This window comes from Somniosus microcephalus, chromosome 27, assembly GCF_052327205.1.
Source record: "Somniosus microcephalus isolate GS21.2 chromosome 27, FLI_Smic_1.0, whole genome shotgun sequence".
NCBI lineage: Eukaryota > Metazoa > Chordata > Chondrichthyes > Squaliformes > Somniosidae > Somniosus > Somniosus microcephalus.
In genome coordinates, this window is record NC_141013.1 from 23,830,448 (window position 1) to 23,847,015 (window position 16,568).

Here is a 16,568-nt window from a genome sequence, read left to right on the forward strand (position 1 = left end):
TCCCGCGGGTGTAAGCCCCCGACCTGCACTTACCTTGCGCGCCGGCAGTTGAGCTGTAGGGCCCCGTGGAATTCCGCTCCGGGGCCTGGCCCAGCTGCCGGCACGCTGTGCTTGCGTGTCCCAGGGGCGTAGTTAGTGCGATGCGTCCCCTGGGATCACGTGAGCCATGGGCAGCCGATTGGAGGAGGGAAAAGCCCATTCATAAGATTGACAGGAAGACCTGTCAAAACTTATAAATACTACGGGCCCCAAAATAGCAGTAAACCTTCAAATAATTTTTTTTTTAAATCTCACTTTTTAAATAAACTATAAATTACATTAAATAACTATTTTAAGCAATAATTTACATTTGAAAAAAATAATTTTATATTCTAATGGGGCTAAAAATAAACTTACCTTGCTTTAAAGTATTTAAAAATAATAAACCTGTGGAAAAAATGTTTTAATTTTAATTAATTGACCACTTACCTTGCAAAAAGCAGGCCTTACGCCTGCTTTTTAAATGTGTAAATCCTGCAGGCTTACCCTCCCGGGAAAACCTGCCAAAAAAAACCTAGTTCAAAGCGCACACGCAGCCTCCCCTGCGCGCGCGTTTGACCTCTGAACCCCTTCGTTCAGAGGATCGGAAGTGCCGGTTTCCCGCGCATGCAGAAAACCGGCACTTCCATTCGGCCTACGGGTGAGTACCCCGTGCGTACTCACCCGTGGAGACCTGAATTTCTGGGCCAATAACTCCACCATCATCTTCGTATTAATAACTCCTCATCTAGCACCTCAACAATGTCGTTGAAACTTGCACTGAAACACTAAGTTTTTAGTGCTTTTTTAAATATTGTACATATCATGCCCGGAAACCATAAAATAATCAAGTAATTAAGTCTTCACTGATGGAACAACATTATTGAATTTCTCAGATTTCTTTGTAATATAAATGTTAATGCCACTTTAAGAAATTCACTTCAATAGACTTCTGGTAAACTTTCTGTTGTAATACTTTTCCAATTGTTTCAAATGTTTTTTTTGTGAAAAAAAAATGTAGCCTTAGCAACCTTTTTTTTCTTGTTTAAGGTGAGAAAGGATCTCTCAGCCATGGCTCTATAATAGATGGCCGGTTTGAAGGGTTTGTCCAAACCCACCAGGGTAATTTCTATGTTGAACCAGCAGAGCGATACATTAAAGACAGAAAGCCACCTTTCCACTCTGTGATCTACCATGAAGATGATATTAGTAAGTTTTTTTTTTCCTTTTATGCATAACTGAAACTTGTCTGAGGGACAATAATTGTTTGTTTTGCCAAATGAGCAGGATATTGTGACAACACAAGAAAATGTTTGTACCAAATTATGTAATACATTCTTTAAATTAGCTTAAAGGATGTACTGTGAACAATTTCATTTCAAGTAATCTATTAAAATTGATGAATTTCATAGTGCTATGAATGCACATAGTAATTGATTTTGATTGCAAAACAAAAAATTGAGTTTATTAATAGGATTATTCCTACCCATGCAATTTTTGGGCGCCCATTTTTAGAAATATGGCAGTGCACCATCCCGTCGGATCTCTGCTGTAATCCTGCCACTTGTGATTTTGCATTTGGGTTAATGCCCATATAGGTGCCTCTTGCGCACGTCAATATTTAAATCAACTCTTTTATATAATAATGATTTTACTCTAATTATGACAGGATCCCACTGTGCAATGGGTGCAAAGGAGCTATTAATGGGTAGGGAGTATATTTAATAAGTATCGTGGAAAATTTGCTCCAGCAAGTTGTTTATTCAAGGGGCTTTTCTGTCTTTTTTTTGTTAATGTGAAGCATCGGAATTAGTTTTCTGTCAGAAGCAGCAGTTCTGGTTATGTATTTTTTTTCTCTGTGCAGCTAGTAATATTGTCCCCCGCTAGTTTTGTAAATTTAATGTGATGAGAGCAAAGCCAAAAAGCTGAGTCTACAAAGGAGGATTTGATTTTTTTTTTTTAATTCCCTTGAGTCACTAAAAGTTGTTCAAACTATCGCAACATCAATGTGATACTGTCATAGACAAGTAGCAGACCATACAGAGCATCAGATTTGTACAACTGCAGTGATTATAGCTTTTTGGATGGAACTTGAAAGTACAGACAATAGCCAACTTTGTTTATACAGTTGAACTCGCAAAATGACTGGGGATTCGTAGCACTTAAGCCTAGTGATTTGAACTGTTAGGGTTATGAATAAAATAGCCTGTCTTTAAGTTATGCTTGTTTGGTTTTTTTCAATCAAATACATCCCAAAGAACATAGCAATTTAAATTTGATTTCCCCCACACTGTCTTAATTCAGATACAAAAGCAAAATACTGCGGTGCTGGAAATCTGAAATAAAAACAGAAAATGCTGGAAATACTCAGCGGGTCAGGCAGCATCTGTGGAGAGAGAGAAGCAGAGTTAACGTTTCAGGTCGATGACCTTTCGTCAGAACTTCTTAATTCAGATGTTGGCTGAGCTGTTGTGTGTTTGCAGCAGTCATTTCTTTTGGTTTTACATCATTTTGTCCTTTCGGCCCGTAAATATTTTGGCCTAGAAATTGGGGAACACTGGAAACCTGCCGGTAACATTGGCGGCTCAGGATAATGGCCGAGTGCGCAGGCAGTACCGGCATTTTGGTACTCTCTGCTCATTATCATCAACAGGCGTGATTTTCTAGTGCAACGCACTCTTTGCAGCACTCCTCTCGGAAGGAGGCCAAAGGTCGCCTCTGTCTCCTGCTTGCAGTGAAGGGGAACGGGGAAGAAAGGAGCAACCGGGACAGTTGCTGCACGTGCTCCAAAAATATTAACTGCCACCTGATGTTTTGTCGATTTTTTAAAAATTATTTTTGTTTGTTTTATGACATGATTGAAGATAAAAGATCTTATCATAGATCATCTTCAATTGTTGCACTGGAGTTCGCCCATTGGATTACTGAACCACAAACACTGGAGGCCTCCGGGAAAGCATCCAGAAAATGCAAAATGGTGTCAACTCATTAAAATACTCTCGCCATTTTTTTGCACCATTTCATGGCACTAACGGGTTTCACAAACCACCCGAATTTCTACGCTTTTTTTTCTTCAGCGGGTTTGTCTCGCCTGTTTCCACTGAGATTGGGACCGACAGAAGTTTTACAACAGTTGCAAGTCCCTTCCAAATTTGAATAAATACTTGAATTCAGGATTTTTTTTTTTTGGGAAGGAACATTTGTGGCAAAGGTGCTATTGGCAATGTACTTCTCAGCTATGAGAAAATGGTGAGATTTTAAAATACTGATATTGGAATCTTGTTAAAATATCATGAGCTTGTGTTACACCTTATCAAATATTAGAAGGCCTGCTTGGACAGATGGATTCCTATTACAGGAAACTTTGATTTATCCGGAGGTTGTATGTCCGGCAACCTCGATCTACTGGCAGAAATCGGGAGCCGTTTTGTAAGGTTTTTTTTCTTCTCGTGGCTTTGTTTTCAACAGTCGGGCTCTGGAAAGTCTCTCTGAAGTTGTTGCTAAGCTACAGAGACGCTTCCAAGGTACAGGCCGACTGTTTACAAGCTGTTACTAAGCAACAGTGTTGTCAGATACGGAGATGAAAACCTCCGTATGCTTCAACATTAACTTTGTATGTCTGGCAGTTTTGATCGATCGGCAACAGCTCGGTCCCGTCGGTGCCGGATGTAACAAAGTTTCCTGTATACATGATGGATGAGCAAGAGGCAAATGTTGAGATTATTTGCCTTATTTTTGTGGAAGCTTTCTGCAGTTTAGTGCAATAACTTTCTCTAAAGAAGCTTTTTGTTCAAACCATAAAGGTTTTGCCCAGGCTAGGAAAGCTCTTTCTGTTGCTGTCTAATTCTCTGCTCTAGATCTGACCCCTCTAGGGTAAGATTTCACTTCAAAAGTCTGAGATTGAATGTAGAGGGAGCAAACTAGCTGTTCCAGGACAACTGTGTGACTCGATGTGAGCACCCAGAATATCCACAAAATAGGGCCAGCCTTTTTTTTTACATGTCAACAAAATGATAGCCTCGTCCAAGCTACTGCTCATAATTCTGCTGCAGTCCAGCAGGTTCTGAGGATCTTGAGAAAATTAGGACTCGTCATCTTGCAAGAAAGTAAAACTTGTATTTATGTGCCACCTTCTCACATCTCTCTGAAACTTCTCAAAGCAGTGTACAGGAAACTTTGCGATACCCGGCACTGACTGGACCGAGCTGCTGCCAATCTATCAAAACGTCCGGATAGACCAGCGCTAATGTTGAAGAATACGGAGGTTTTCATCTCCGTATCTGACAACAAACACTGTTGCTTGGCAACAGCTTGTAAACACTCGGCCCCTACCTTGGAAGCGTCTCTGAAGCTGTTGCTAAGCTACAGAGATGCTTTCCAGAGCCTGACTGTTTATTAAAAAAATGCTAGGAGGAGAAGAAAAAAAACCTAACCAAAACGGCTGCTGATTTCTGCCGTTAGATCAAGGTTTCCGGACATACAACTTCCGGATAAACCCAAGTTTCCTGTATATACAATGAGTTGCTTTGAAGTGCTGTGACTGTTATGCAGATAAATCCAGCAGCCATTTTACTTGCAGCTTGATCCCACAAACAGCAATGAGATGCATGTGGAGATTCGGTGGTTAGCAAGGCTGCCAGGAGGATAGATCGTAAACGATACTATGTTCTAAAATTTTCCGTTCAGATAACTATCTGTTCACTTGTCTGCAAGAAGTAGTAAATTCAAATCGGTGTAGTCTTATGGAAATGGGTAATGCTTGACTTTTCTGTGTTACTGGGGCTTAAAAGATTAAATTATGAGGACAGGTTGCAAAGTCTAGGCTTGTATTCCCTCAAGTATAGAAGATTAAAGGGTGATATAATTGAGTTTAAGATGATGAATGCATTTGATCGGGTAGATGGGGAGAAATTAGTTCCTCTGGTGGATGAGTCCAGAACAAGGGGGCATAACCTTCAATTTAGAGCCAGGCTGTGGTGTCGGGAAGCACTTCTTAACACAAAGGGTAGTGGAATGCTGGAATTCTCCTTCCTCCCCCCCGCCCCCCCCCCCCCCCCCCCCCCCCCCAACCCAAAAAAAAAGCTGTTGAGGCTAGGTCAATTTAAAATTGAGATTGATAGATTTTATGTTAGGCAAGAGTATTAAGTGAGTTACAGATCAGACCTGATTTAATTGAATGGTGGAACAGGCTGGAGGGACTGAATGGCCTACTCGTGTCCCTATGTTCTTGGGATGGTTGTGTGGAAGAATTTAGTAGCTTTTATGAATAAGCAGGAAGTTTAGGATTTTGTTCTCATTGTAAAATGGCCTTAGTTGAATATTTCACATACCTATACCCATTACTTAAGTTTTCACTTCAATGCCCTATAAATAAAAAGGGGTGACCCTTTGCTGCTGTCCAAACCCCCCAACCCCATGAATGGTGACAACTATTCCTTCCTTGTTGTCCACTCAAGATTGAGGACTGTAGAGTCTTGGTTTTCCGATTTTCTAGTGCTGGGGGAGAAACCAAAGTGGAGTGGGAATTTGCACAAATCAGCATGGAATTGCAAAATGCATCAAAATGCCCCATTCGTGATTTCCGCACTCTGGTCTGCCATCTCTCCCCCACCCCCTGCCCCCAACAACTGAAGGATGTCGGGATATAAATGAGGTCCCTGTGTCCTAATGACCTCACTTTCCGGGCCTTTGGCACCCAGATCCTACCCTGCTGTTTTGGGCACCTACTGAAGTGCACAGCAGCATAAAACAGGCATCCCTTGTTGCTTGGGTGCAGTGTTTGTCAGAGGTTGACTCGGCAATTCCTCCCCACACTTCCGGCCAGCATCTGGTGGATCTCCCAACGGGAGTCCAGCAACATGCAAACTAGCTGACCCACGAAACACATGGGTCAGTGACGAACACTTATGCCGGGTGGATGTGGCCAGCTGTTTAAGATCTGCCAATGCAATGGCTTAGCAGAAAGCCCAGGCCCAGAAGTCCATTGCCCTAGACTATTCGTCAGTCCTGACGAAGGGTTTCGACCTGAAACGCTGACTCTGTTTCTCTCTCCACGGATGTCGCCTAACCGCCTGAGTTTTTCCAGCATTTTCTGTTGTTGCTGCCCTAGACTATTTGATTGCCCTGGTTGGAGGAGGATGCCTGGTGGCCAGATGTGTGGCGAGTGGAGAAAACCTTCAAGTGAAGCGTTTCAAGGTCAAACCTTCTAACGAGTCCAGTGGGTTTAGGAAATGGAAAATTATTTGTTTTCATGTGTGCTGTTTTTTTCTTTGTCTGTAAAAGAAAATGTGGAAAATTACAGCTTTCATTACATTTAGTGATGAAGAGGTTACCAGAGAGGCAAGAAGCAATTTTCTAACTTGATGCTCTGTATCCCATTAGAAAAATGACATGTCGCAAGTAAATAATCAATATGGTCTGAACGAAGCTTGATGGGATTTCCTTTTGCTCGTTCCCTTTGACTGGTAGTAGTTGTATAAACAACAAAATATCTGGGAGAACAAACGAATTGGCTCTTGTGGTAGTAAATCAAAATGGTATATCGGGAGGTGAAATCCTGTTATGAATTTACAAAATGTTGTACAGTGTAATGGATTTAAAAAATAGTAACTAATATGTTTTCTGGCTTTAAAAAAAAAAAAAAAAAAAAACTTTTTAAAACTTGAAATGTCATACGGGAACTAAAGTAAAAACTTCTATAATAGCAAAATACTGCCGATGCTGGAAATCCGAAGTAAAAACTTTTATGTCGTCTTAATTAACTGACCAATTTAACGGAACAACATATTTAGAAGAGATGAAATTGGACTTTTATTAAGCATATCTTCATCTGCTTCTGTCTTTCACTGGGTGCTCAAAGGTCAGAGTTTGAGATTCATTCACTGTGAGTGTGATGCATGATGCATGTTTCGTGATTCATGGTTAATTGCATATTGCAAACCAGAATCTGCATTGGAAACCTACGCATTCAAATGGACATTTTAAAACTTTATTGAAAGCCAGTTACTCTAATGCTGAACCTGAGACCTAACGAGGTCAAATGTAGATTTATTGATTGCAGCAGATTGTATCTATTCTGCCTGCACTTCTAGAAATGGCATTTATGGCAGATGTAGGTAGTTCTAACCTTTTCCTTACAAAATTTGAAGGTTTTTGGTAAAACACATTCAAAGTGTACCATCACCAAGAAAGCATTATGTGCAGCTATCCTGAAATGGGCTTTTAAATGCAGTAAATCGTGTAAAAGAATATTGTCTATACTGCCTTTAAAACATTTTTCTTCTGAGAAGTGCGTAATAGATTCTGAAGTGTGTTGACCCTTAAACCATACGTCACTCAGAAACCTTTTCAGGTAGTAAGTGAGGTGCTGACAGCTTGTAATTATAGTCATCTTAGCTGTTGACTTAATGACCTTTTTGTATTCTGTACTGTAAGAATCGCTGGAATATTTGCCCAAAGAACAACTGTTGCCTTTTAAATCCGACAAGCCGAGGCTTTATCACACCATTGAAATAAGCCTACAGAAAAAGCTTCCAACAGAAGGCAATGCTGAATTCACAAAACTAGATTGTAACATCATTCTTTCGAGAAAATAAATGACACAATTTTGTCATTAGTTCTTTATTTCTGCAATATTCTAAAATATTTTCTGCATTGAATCTTTTATGTTATTAAATCATAAAACTTATAAAGTAATCATCTGTTTCATAGGTTTTATATTGCATTGTTGAAGGTGCCATTCTTTGAATGAGACATTGAACTGAGGCTCCATCTGCTTGTTATGACACTATTCAAATAAGAGCAGGAAACAGTCTTAATGCTTTAGGCAACATTCTTCCCTTAACCAACACCACTTTTTATTTTTTTTAAAAATTAAAAAAAATTAGTTAGCCATTAAACTAATTGTTGTGGTATCTTGTCTGCAAAATGGCTGCTGTGTTTGCCTACCTTGGTTACTGCGCTGCTGGTTGTATGTGAAGTACTTGGACATGTTTCCCAGAGATGTGATAAGGCACTGTATAAATGCAAGACTTTTATTCCACAGTTAAGAGTTGGCATCACTTGGGATTTGTTTTGCAGCATTTCTTGAATGATGTAAAAGGAATTAAAATCTCCAGTGAGGTTCCTGAAATGCTCATGGTTGTCATGAGGAAGTCAATGAATGTAGGAGATGTCTTCCTAGATTAGAAATTAATTAACGTAATAACCATATTCAAAAAGACCCAGACAAGTACATATCCGTTGGCCTTGCACCAAAAGTAAATGAAATTAATAGAATCATATTTTGTTCCAGTGCTACCCACTCCAACTGTTGCTGTCTGCTACTCTGTTACCTGCTCAATTCCCTCAATACAAATAGAGAGAAACTGACACACAGTCATGGCAAACCTCATCAAGACTGATATCCTGACACACCACATCTAATAAGAACATATGAAATAGGAGCAGGAGTTGGCCAAATGGCCCCTCGAGCCTGCTCTGCCATTCAATAAGATCATAGCTGAACTTTAACATCAACTCCACTTTCTTGCCTTATCCCCATATCAACAACAACTTGTATTTATATAGTGCCTTTAAGGTCCCACGGCGCTGCACAAGCGTATTTTAAGACACAAAATTTGACACCGAGCCACATAGGATAAATTAGGGGAGCGTCTTAAAGGAGGAAAGAGAGGTAGCAAGGCAGAGAGGTTTAGGCAGGGAATTCCAGAGCTTGGGGCCTAGGCAGCATAAGGCACGGCCACCAATGGTTGAGCGATTATAATCAGGGATGCTCAAGAGGGCAGAATTGGAGGAGCGCAGATATTGGGCAGGGGAGAAGGAGGTTGTTGTTGTAGGGCTGAAGGAGATTAGAGATGGGAAGGGGCGAGGCCACGGTGGGATTTGAAAACAAGGAGGAGAATTTTGAAATCGATGCGCTGCTTAACCTGGAGCCAGTGTAGGTCCGTGAGCACAGGGGAGAGATGGGCGAACGGAACTTGGTACGAGTTAGGACACTGGCAGCCGAGTTTTGGTAGAATAGAAACAGAAACATAGAAGATAGGAGCAGGAGTAGGCCCTTCGAGCCTGCTCCGCCATTCAATGTGATCATGGCTGATCATCCAAATTCAGTACCCTGTCCCTGCCTTCTCCCCATATCCCTTTAGCCTCAAGAAATATATCCAACTCTTTCTTGAATATATTTAATGAACTGGCCTCCACCGCCCTCTGTGGCAGAGAATTCCACAGGTTCACCACTCTCTGGGTGAAGAAATTCCTCCTCATTTCAGTCCTAAATGGCTTACCCCTTATCCTTAGACTATGACCCCTGGTTCTGGACTCCCCGGCCATCAGAAACATCCTTCCTGCATCTAGTCTGTCCAGACCTGACAGAATTTTATAGGTTTCGATGAGATCCCCTCTCAATCTTCTAAACTCCAGTGAGTATAAGCCCAATCGACACAATCTCTCCTCATACGTCATTCCTGCCATCCCAGGTATCAGCCTGGTGAATCTTCGCTGCACTCCTTCCATGGCAAGAACGTCCTTCCTCAGGTAAGGTGACCAAAACTGCACACAATACTCAAGGTGCGGTCTCACCAAGGCCCTGTACAACTGTAGCAAGACATCCTTGTTCCTGTACTCGAACCCTCTTGCTCCAAAGGCCAACATACCATTTGCCGCCTTAACCGCCTGCTGCACCTGCATGCTTACCTTCAGCGACTGGTGCACAAGGACACCCAGGTCTCTTTGCACTTCCCCTCCTCCCAATCTATTGCCATTCAAATAATCTGCCTTCCTGTTTTTGCCACCAAATTGGATAACCTCACATTTATCCACATTATAGTGCATTTGCCATGTTTCTGCCCAACCTGTCCAAATCGTACTGGAGTTTCACAACATCCTCCTCACAGCTTACCTTCCCACCCAGCTTTGTGTCGTCTGCAAATTTGGAGATATTACATCCAATTCCCTTGTCCAGATCATTAATATATATTGTGAACAGCTGGGGTCCTAGGACCGATCCTTGCGGTACCCCACTAGTCACTGCCTGCCACTCAGAAAACAACCCGTTTATTCCAACTCTTTGCTTTCTGTCTGCCAACCAGTTCTCTATCCAAGTCAATACCTTGCCCCCAATCCGATGTGCCTTAATTTTGCACGCTAATCTCTTATCGAAAACCTTCTGAAAGTCCAAATACACCACATCCACTGGTTCTCCCTTATCTATTTTACCAGTTACATCCTCAAAAAATTCCAGTAGATTAGTCAAGCATGATTTACCTCTTGTAAATCCATGTTGACTTTGTCTGATCCTGTCACTGCTTTCCAAGTGCTCTATTACATCTTTTATAATAGACTCTAGCATTTTCCCACTACCGATGTCAGGCTTACCGGTCTATAATGCCCCGCTTTTTCTCTACCACCTTTTTTGAATAGTGGGGTAACATTAGCTACCCTCCAATCCATGGGTACCGTTCCAGAGTCTATTGAGTTCAGGAAGATGACCAGCAATGCATCTACTATCTCTCGGGTCACTTCCTTAAGTACCCTGGGATGTAGACCATCAGGCCCTGGGGATTTATCGGCCTTCAGTCCCATCAATTTTCCTAACACCATTTCCCTACAAATACTGATTTCTTTCAGTTCCTCCCTTTCATCAGACCCTATGTTCCCCGACATCTCTGGGAGGTTATTTGTGTCCTCCTTTGTGAAGCCAGAACCAAAGTATGTATTTAGTTGGGCTGCCATTTCCTTGTTTCCCATTATAAATTCCCCTAATTCTGACTGTAAGGGACCTACGCTTGACTTCACCAATCTTTTTCTCCTCACACATCTATAAAAGCTTTGAGTCAGTTTTTATGTTCCCTGCTAGCTTACTCTCATATTCTATTTTCCCTTTCTTAATTAATCCCTTTGTCCTCCTTTGTTGACTCCTAAACTGCTACCAATCCTCAGGATTATTGCTTTTTCTAGCCAATTTATATGTCCTCTCCTTGGATCTTATGCTATCCCTAATTTCCCTTGTTAGCCACGGTTGAGTCACCTTTTTTGTTTTATTTTTATGCCAAACTGGGATGAACAAATTCTGTAGCTCATCCATTCGGTCTTTGAATGTTTGCCATTGCCTATCCACCGTCACCCCTTTGAGTGCCATTCCGCAATCAATCCTACCCAACTCGCTCCTCAGACCATCGTAGTTTCCTTTATTTAAATTGAGGACCCTGGTCTCTGAGTCAAATACTTCATTCTCCATCTTAATGAAGAATTCAATCATATGATTGCTCCGACCCAAGGGGCCTCGTACAACAAGATTGCTAATTAATCCTTTCTGGAGGTCAGCCAGGAGTGCGTTGGAATAGTCAAGTCTAGAGGTAACAAAGGCATGGATGAGGGTTTCGGCAGCGGATGAGCTGAGGCAAGGGCGGAGACGAGCAATGTTACGGAGGTGGAAGTAGGCGTTCTTTGTTATGCTGCGGGTATGTGGTCGGAAGCTCATTTCGGGGTCAAATATGACACCAAGGTTGTGAACAGTGTGGTTTAGCCTTAGACGGATGTCAGGGACTGGGATGGAGTCAATGGTTAGGGAACGGAGTTTGTGGCGGGGACCGAAAACAATGGCTTCGGTCTTCCCAATATGTAACTGGAGAAAGTTTTTGCACATCCAGAATTGCATGTCGGACAAGCAGTCTGACAATTTAGAGACCGTGGAGGGGTCGAGAGAAGAGGTAGTAAAGTAGAGCTGGGTGTCGTCGGCGCACATGTGGAAACTGACGCTGTGTTTTCGGATGATGTCGCCAAGGGGCAACATGTAGATGAGAAATAGGAGGGGCCAAGGATAGATCCTTGGGGGACACCAGAGGCAACGATGCGGGAGCGGGAATAGAAGCCATTGCAGGTGATTCTCTGGTTATGATTAGATAAATAAGAATGCAACCAGGCGAGTGCAGTCCCACCCAGCTGGATGATGGTGGAGAGGCGTTGAAGGATGGAGTGGTCAACTCTGCAGAGATAGTGGATGCATTGGTTGCAATATACCAAAATTCCCTGTTTTGATTTCTTTTTGGGTTCAATAAAGACTCATTTCTGAAAGAGAATGTTGTTTAATCAAGTCTTGTTCAAGACTTTCTACAGCTTTTTACAGAACACACTATGCTGTGATGCATCTAGAATGAAACTGAAAGTAAAACTCTTCTGGACTGCTTGTCTCTCATGACCTCTGCTGGTCAGGCACAAGTAATCAAAACACAGACAAATATGCTGTAAGGCATAAGTAATCAAACACAGACAAATATCATCACTATTTGCTGATATCATTACATCTCCCTTTCTTAAAACAAAAGTATTTTACTTTTAACTAACAACATTTAATGAACTTACATTATCATGATCAAGGTTTTTTTACCCTTGCTTTGTGTGTTCACATGAAATATGTCAATACACTAGAACTTGAAGAAAGAATAAGATAACATTACTTCCTTCTTTAACAATAGTCCTTAAATTTGCTCAATGAGTCTCTCAGGAGGCTTCACGTGTCTTGAGGATTTTCTGATTGATTGTCCTTGAATCTGAGTTGCCTCAGATGATTGGTTCTCAGCTGTGTGATCAGGTTGTTCACCAGTATCAGTCTCTTGACCTGCTGTGGCTGGTCCCATGAGAAGATCTCGACGATTTCTTCTCAGAACAGCACCCTCATCTGTCTGAATGGTGTATGATCTTGGTTGAACTTCACTCAGGACAGTTCCCTTCTGAGTCCATGTGTTTGTTTTGTCTTTCAACCTTACTTGGTCACCAGTGTGGAGTTCAGGTAGGTTTTGTGTTCCTCTGTCATAGTAGTACTTTTGCTTTTCTTTCTGTTGCTCTTTGAACTTCCTCACTTTCTCCCCCTCTTTTGTTTTCAGGAGGTTCTCCGGGATGGGTAGGTTTGACCTTAGCCGACGTCCCATCAGGAGTTGGGCTGGTGACATACCACACTCGAGCGGCGTTGTGCGGTATACAAGCATGCTTTGGTAGAAGTCAGTTCCACTGTCTTTTGCCTTGTACATCAGTCTTTTCACTGTCTGGACCGATTTTTCCACTAGTCCATTGGACTGTGGATAGTGAGGACTTGACGTTGTGTGGACAAAGTCCCACTCTTTGGCAAAGTGTCGGAAATTTGCATTGTTAAACTGGGGTCCGTTGTCTGAAGACCTCGCTTGCCACGCCATGTCTGGAGAATATGGCTTTCATACTTATCACAGCTTCTGCAGTGGTGGTGTACAGTCTACAAACCTCTGGATACAGGGAGTAATAGTCTGTGACGACAAGATAGTCCTTCCCTTGACATACGAATAGGTCAGTGCCTACCTTCTGGTAAGGTCTGTCTGGTGCTGGGTGTGGCTTTAGTGGTTCTACTGGATTGCTTGCTCGATATTTCAGGCATATTGTGCAGTTTGACACCTCATTTGTCACATCTTGGTTGATTTGTGGCCAGTACATCTCCTCTCGTGCTCTTTTCTTACACTTTTCGATTCCCAGATGTCCTCCATGGATCTTTTTTAGCATCTCTCTTCTCAGACTCTTTGGGATAACTATTTTACTTCCTTTGTAGATGATGTCTTCGACCACTGATAGTTCTGCCCTGCAGTTCCAGTACTCTGCTATATCAGGTGAGCAGTCTTGCTTCATGTTGGGCCATCCATCCAAGATGCTTTTTCTCAGTTGTCTCATTGTTTCATCTTTGTTTGTCTCAGTCTTTATGAGCTCCATTTTTGCATCTGCTATGGGCAGTGCACTTGTGATCATGTCCACGTAGGCGTTCACTTTTTCATCCATTGTGGTGTTTGCGGGCTCACTTGGGTCAACAGCTCTGGACAACGTGTCTGCTTACCCGGTGTGTACGCAACATTCAGTGTATAGCGTTGCAGCCTGATCATCATTCTTTGTATTCTAAGCGGACAGCTATTCAGTGGCTTTTGGAACAATGCAATCAAGGGCTTATGGTCAGTCTCTGCACTGATTGCTTGTCCTGCCACAAACTGGTGAAATCTTTCACAGGCGTATGTGATGCTGAGCAGCTCCTTTTCTATTTGAGCATATCGCGTCTCCGCGTCTGTCATTGAGCGCGATGCATATGCAATAGGTTGCCAGTAGTCATATTGTTGCAGAAGAACGGCACCGAGCCCACTCTGTGATGCATCTGATGATATCTTGATGGGTCTCGCTGGGTCATAAAACCTCAGAACTGGTTCCTCTGTGAGCAGTTTCTTTAGATCGCTCCATGACTTCTCATGCTCATGATTCCATTCCCATTCTATGTTCTTTTCAGTTAGTCTTCTCAGTGGCGCTATTTTTTCTGAGAGGTTGGATATGAATTTACCCATGTAGTTGATCATTCCATTAAACCTCTGCACGTCCTTTTTGCATTGTGGCCTTGGCATATTCTCAATGGCGGACACCTTTCTGGGATCTGGTCTGATGCCCTCACTGCTAAGGATATCTCCCACGAATGTCAGTTCTGTCACCCCGAGCTGGCATTTCTCTCTATTCAGCTTCAGGTTTGTTTTCCTTGTTGATTCCAGCACTTTTTTCAGTCTCTCGTCATGCTCAGTTCTCGTGGTTCCCCATACTATGATGTCATCCATTGATGTATCAACTCCCTCCAGGTGCTCATAGATCATATGGATAGTCTTGTGATACACTTCAGGAGCTGAGGCAATGCCAAATGGTAACCTTAGGAATCTGTATCTGCCAAATGGAGTGTTGAACGTGCACAGTCTTGAACTTGCTTCATCTGCCAAAATCCTGAGGACGCATCTAACTTGCTGAAATATTTTGCATTTGCAAACTGTGCCATGATTTCCTCACGTGTAGGAAGCTTGAAGTGCTCTCTCTTTATTGCTCTGTTTAGATCTCTTGGATCCAGGCAAATTCTGAGCTTTCCATTTTTTTTGTCCACTGCGACGAGGGAACTCACCCACTCAGTTGGCTCATCTATCTTCTGAATCACGTTCAGGCTTTCCATCCTGTCCAACTCTGCCTTCAGTTGCTTTTGAAGAGCAAACGGAACTTTTCTGCATGGATGTATGACCGGTGTCATACTTTTATCTACTCTGATCGTGTGTTCTCCTGGAATGCAGCCTAGACCCTTAAATAGGTCTTTGTACTCTTTCATGAGTTCATCATAGACTGTCTCTCCTTCGCTTTCCACAACGAGGACTCTCTTTACCAGGTTCAGTCTCTCTCAGGCTTTTAAACCTAGTATGGCTTGCACATCCTTTGGCACCACGATTAATGCTAGCGTGTGCTCTCTGTCCTTGTGTGTTACTTTGACAATGCATTTTCCTTTCACTGGTATATCAGTACCTGAGTATCCGGTCACTTTCACTTGTATTCCATGTAACTTTGGTCTGGGTCTAATTCTCTTAAAATCGGTCTCTGATATCACATTAACTTGTGCACCAGTATCCAATTTAAATGGAATGTGTATGTCGTTCACTCTTAGTGTCAACATCCAGTCTCTTTCTTCTCTCTTTGTTTTCAGACACAACATCTACATAGAATTCCTCTATGTCGCTTTCATCTACTGCATGGACCTTGCTTTGTTGCGCTTGGTTCTTACAGCAACGGGCATAATGGTTGTTTTTGTTGCATCTATTGCATGTTTACCATATGCTGGACACTTTCTTGGTGGATGCTGTGTACCGCATCGACTACATGACTTCCGATTGTCTCTTTCATTTTCGTTTGCTGGCCACGTCTCTCTTTTCACATTGGCGCTCTCTTTGTTAAACGGTTTGTATCCGTTCTTACTCACTGCATCCACGTTGCAGCTACTGTCACTGAACAGCTCCTTTGCCTGCAACTTCACAGTCTCTGTAACCCTACACAGTGCTATGGCTTTTCCCAGGTCTAGATCTTGCTCTCTTAGCAGTCTTTCCCTTAGACCATTATCTCGAATACCACACACCAGTCTGTCTCTTATCAGCGAGTCTGTGAGTCCCCCAAATTCACACGATTTGCTCCGGTTTCTCAGTTCAGTCACATACTGATCAATAGTCTCGCTGATTTTCTGTACACGTGAAAAATTTGTGCCTCTCAAAGGTCACGTTGCGTTTAGGTATGCAGTAGGCCTCAAACTGTTCCATTATTTTATCTAGCTTCATTTTGTCTCCATCAACAGCGAATGTGAAGTTATTATACACCTCCAGCGCTTCATCACCCACGACATGCAAGAACAGTGACGATTTCTGTTTATTACTTTTCTTGTCCGCTCCGATTGCCGCTAAATACAACTCTAAATGTTGTTTGAACCTTCTCCAATTTTCAGCCACATTACCTGTTAATTGAAGTGTCGCCGGTGGGTGTAAACCTTCCATTTTTCACTTCGTTAGCTATTCTCTAATGGTAAGCAACGATGTTCTCTTCTGGCTTGCTAATATGTGGAGAGCTGATTTCGCTTACTTGCCACAACTGCTTTCACTGTCCCATCCAGTTACTAACTTCAAATTTTTTCTCTTTCAGCCACTTCTGACATCATGTTTTGATTTCTTTTTGGGTTCAATAAAGACTCATTTCTGAAAGAGAATGTT

General features: G+C 42.3%; 1 protein-coding gene across 1 annotated transcript in view; it reads left to right on the forward strand.

Moving 5' to 3' along the window:
- The window catches only part of adam10a (ADAM metallopeptidase domain 10a), a 159,385-nt gene that overhangs the window by 66,427 nt on the left and 76,390 nt on the right, over positions 1–16,568 (forward strand). The window contains exon 4 of the mRNA XM_085968714.1: positions 1,069–1,227. Coding sequence (XP_085824840.1) covers positions 1,069–1,227 — 159 coding nt within the window. The remainder of the gene's footprint in view (positions 1–1,068; positions 1,228–16,568) is intronic.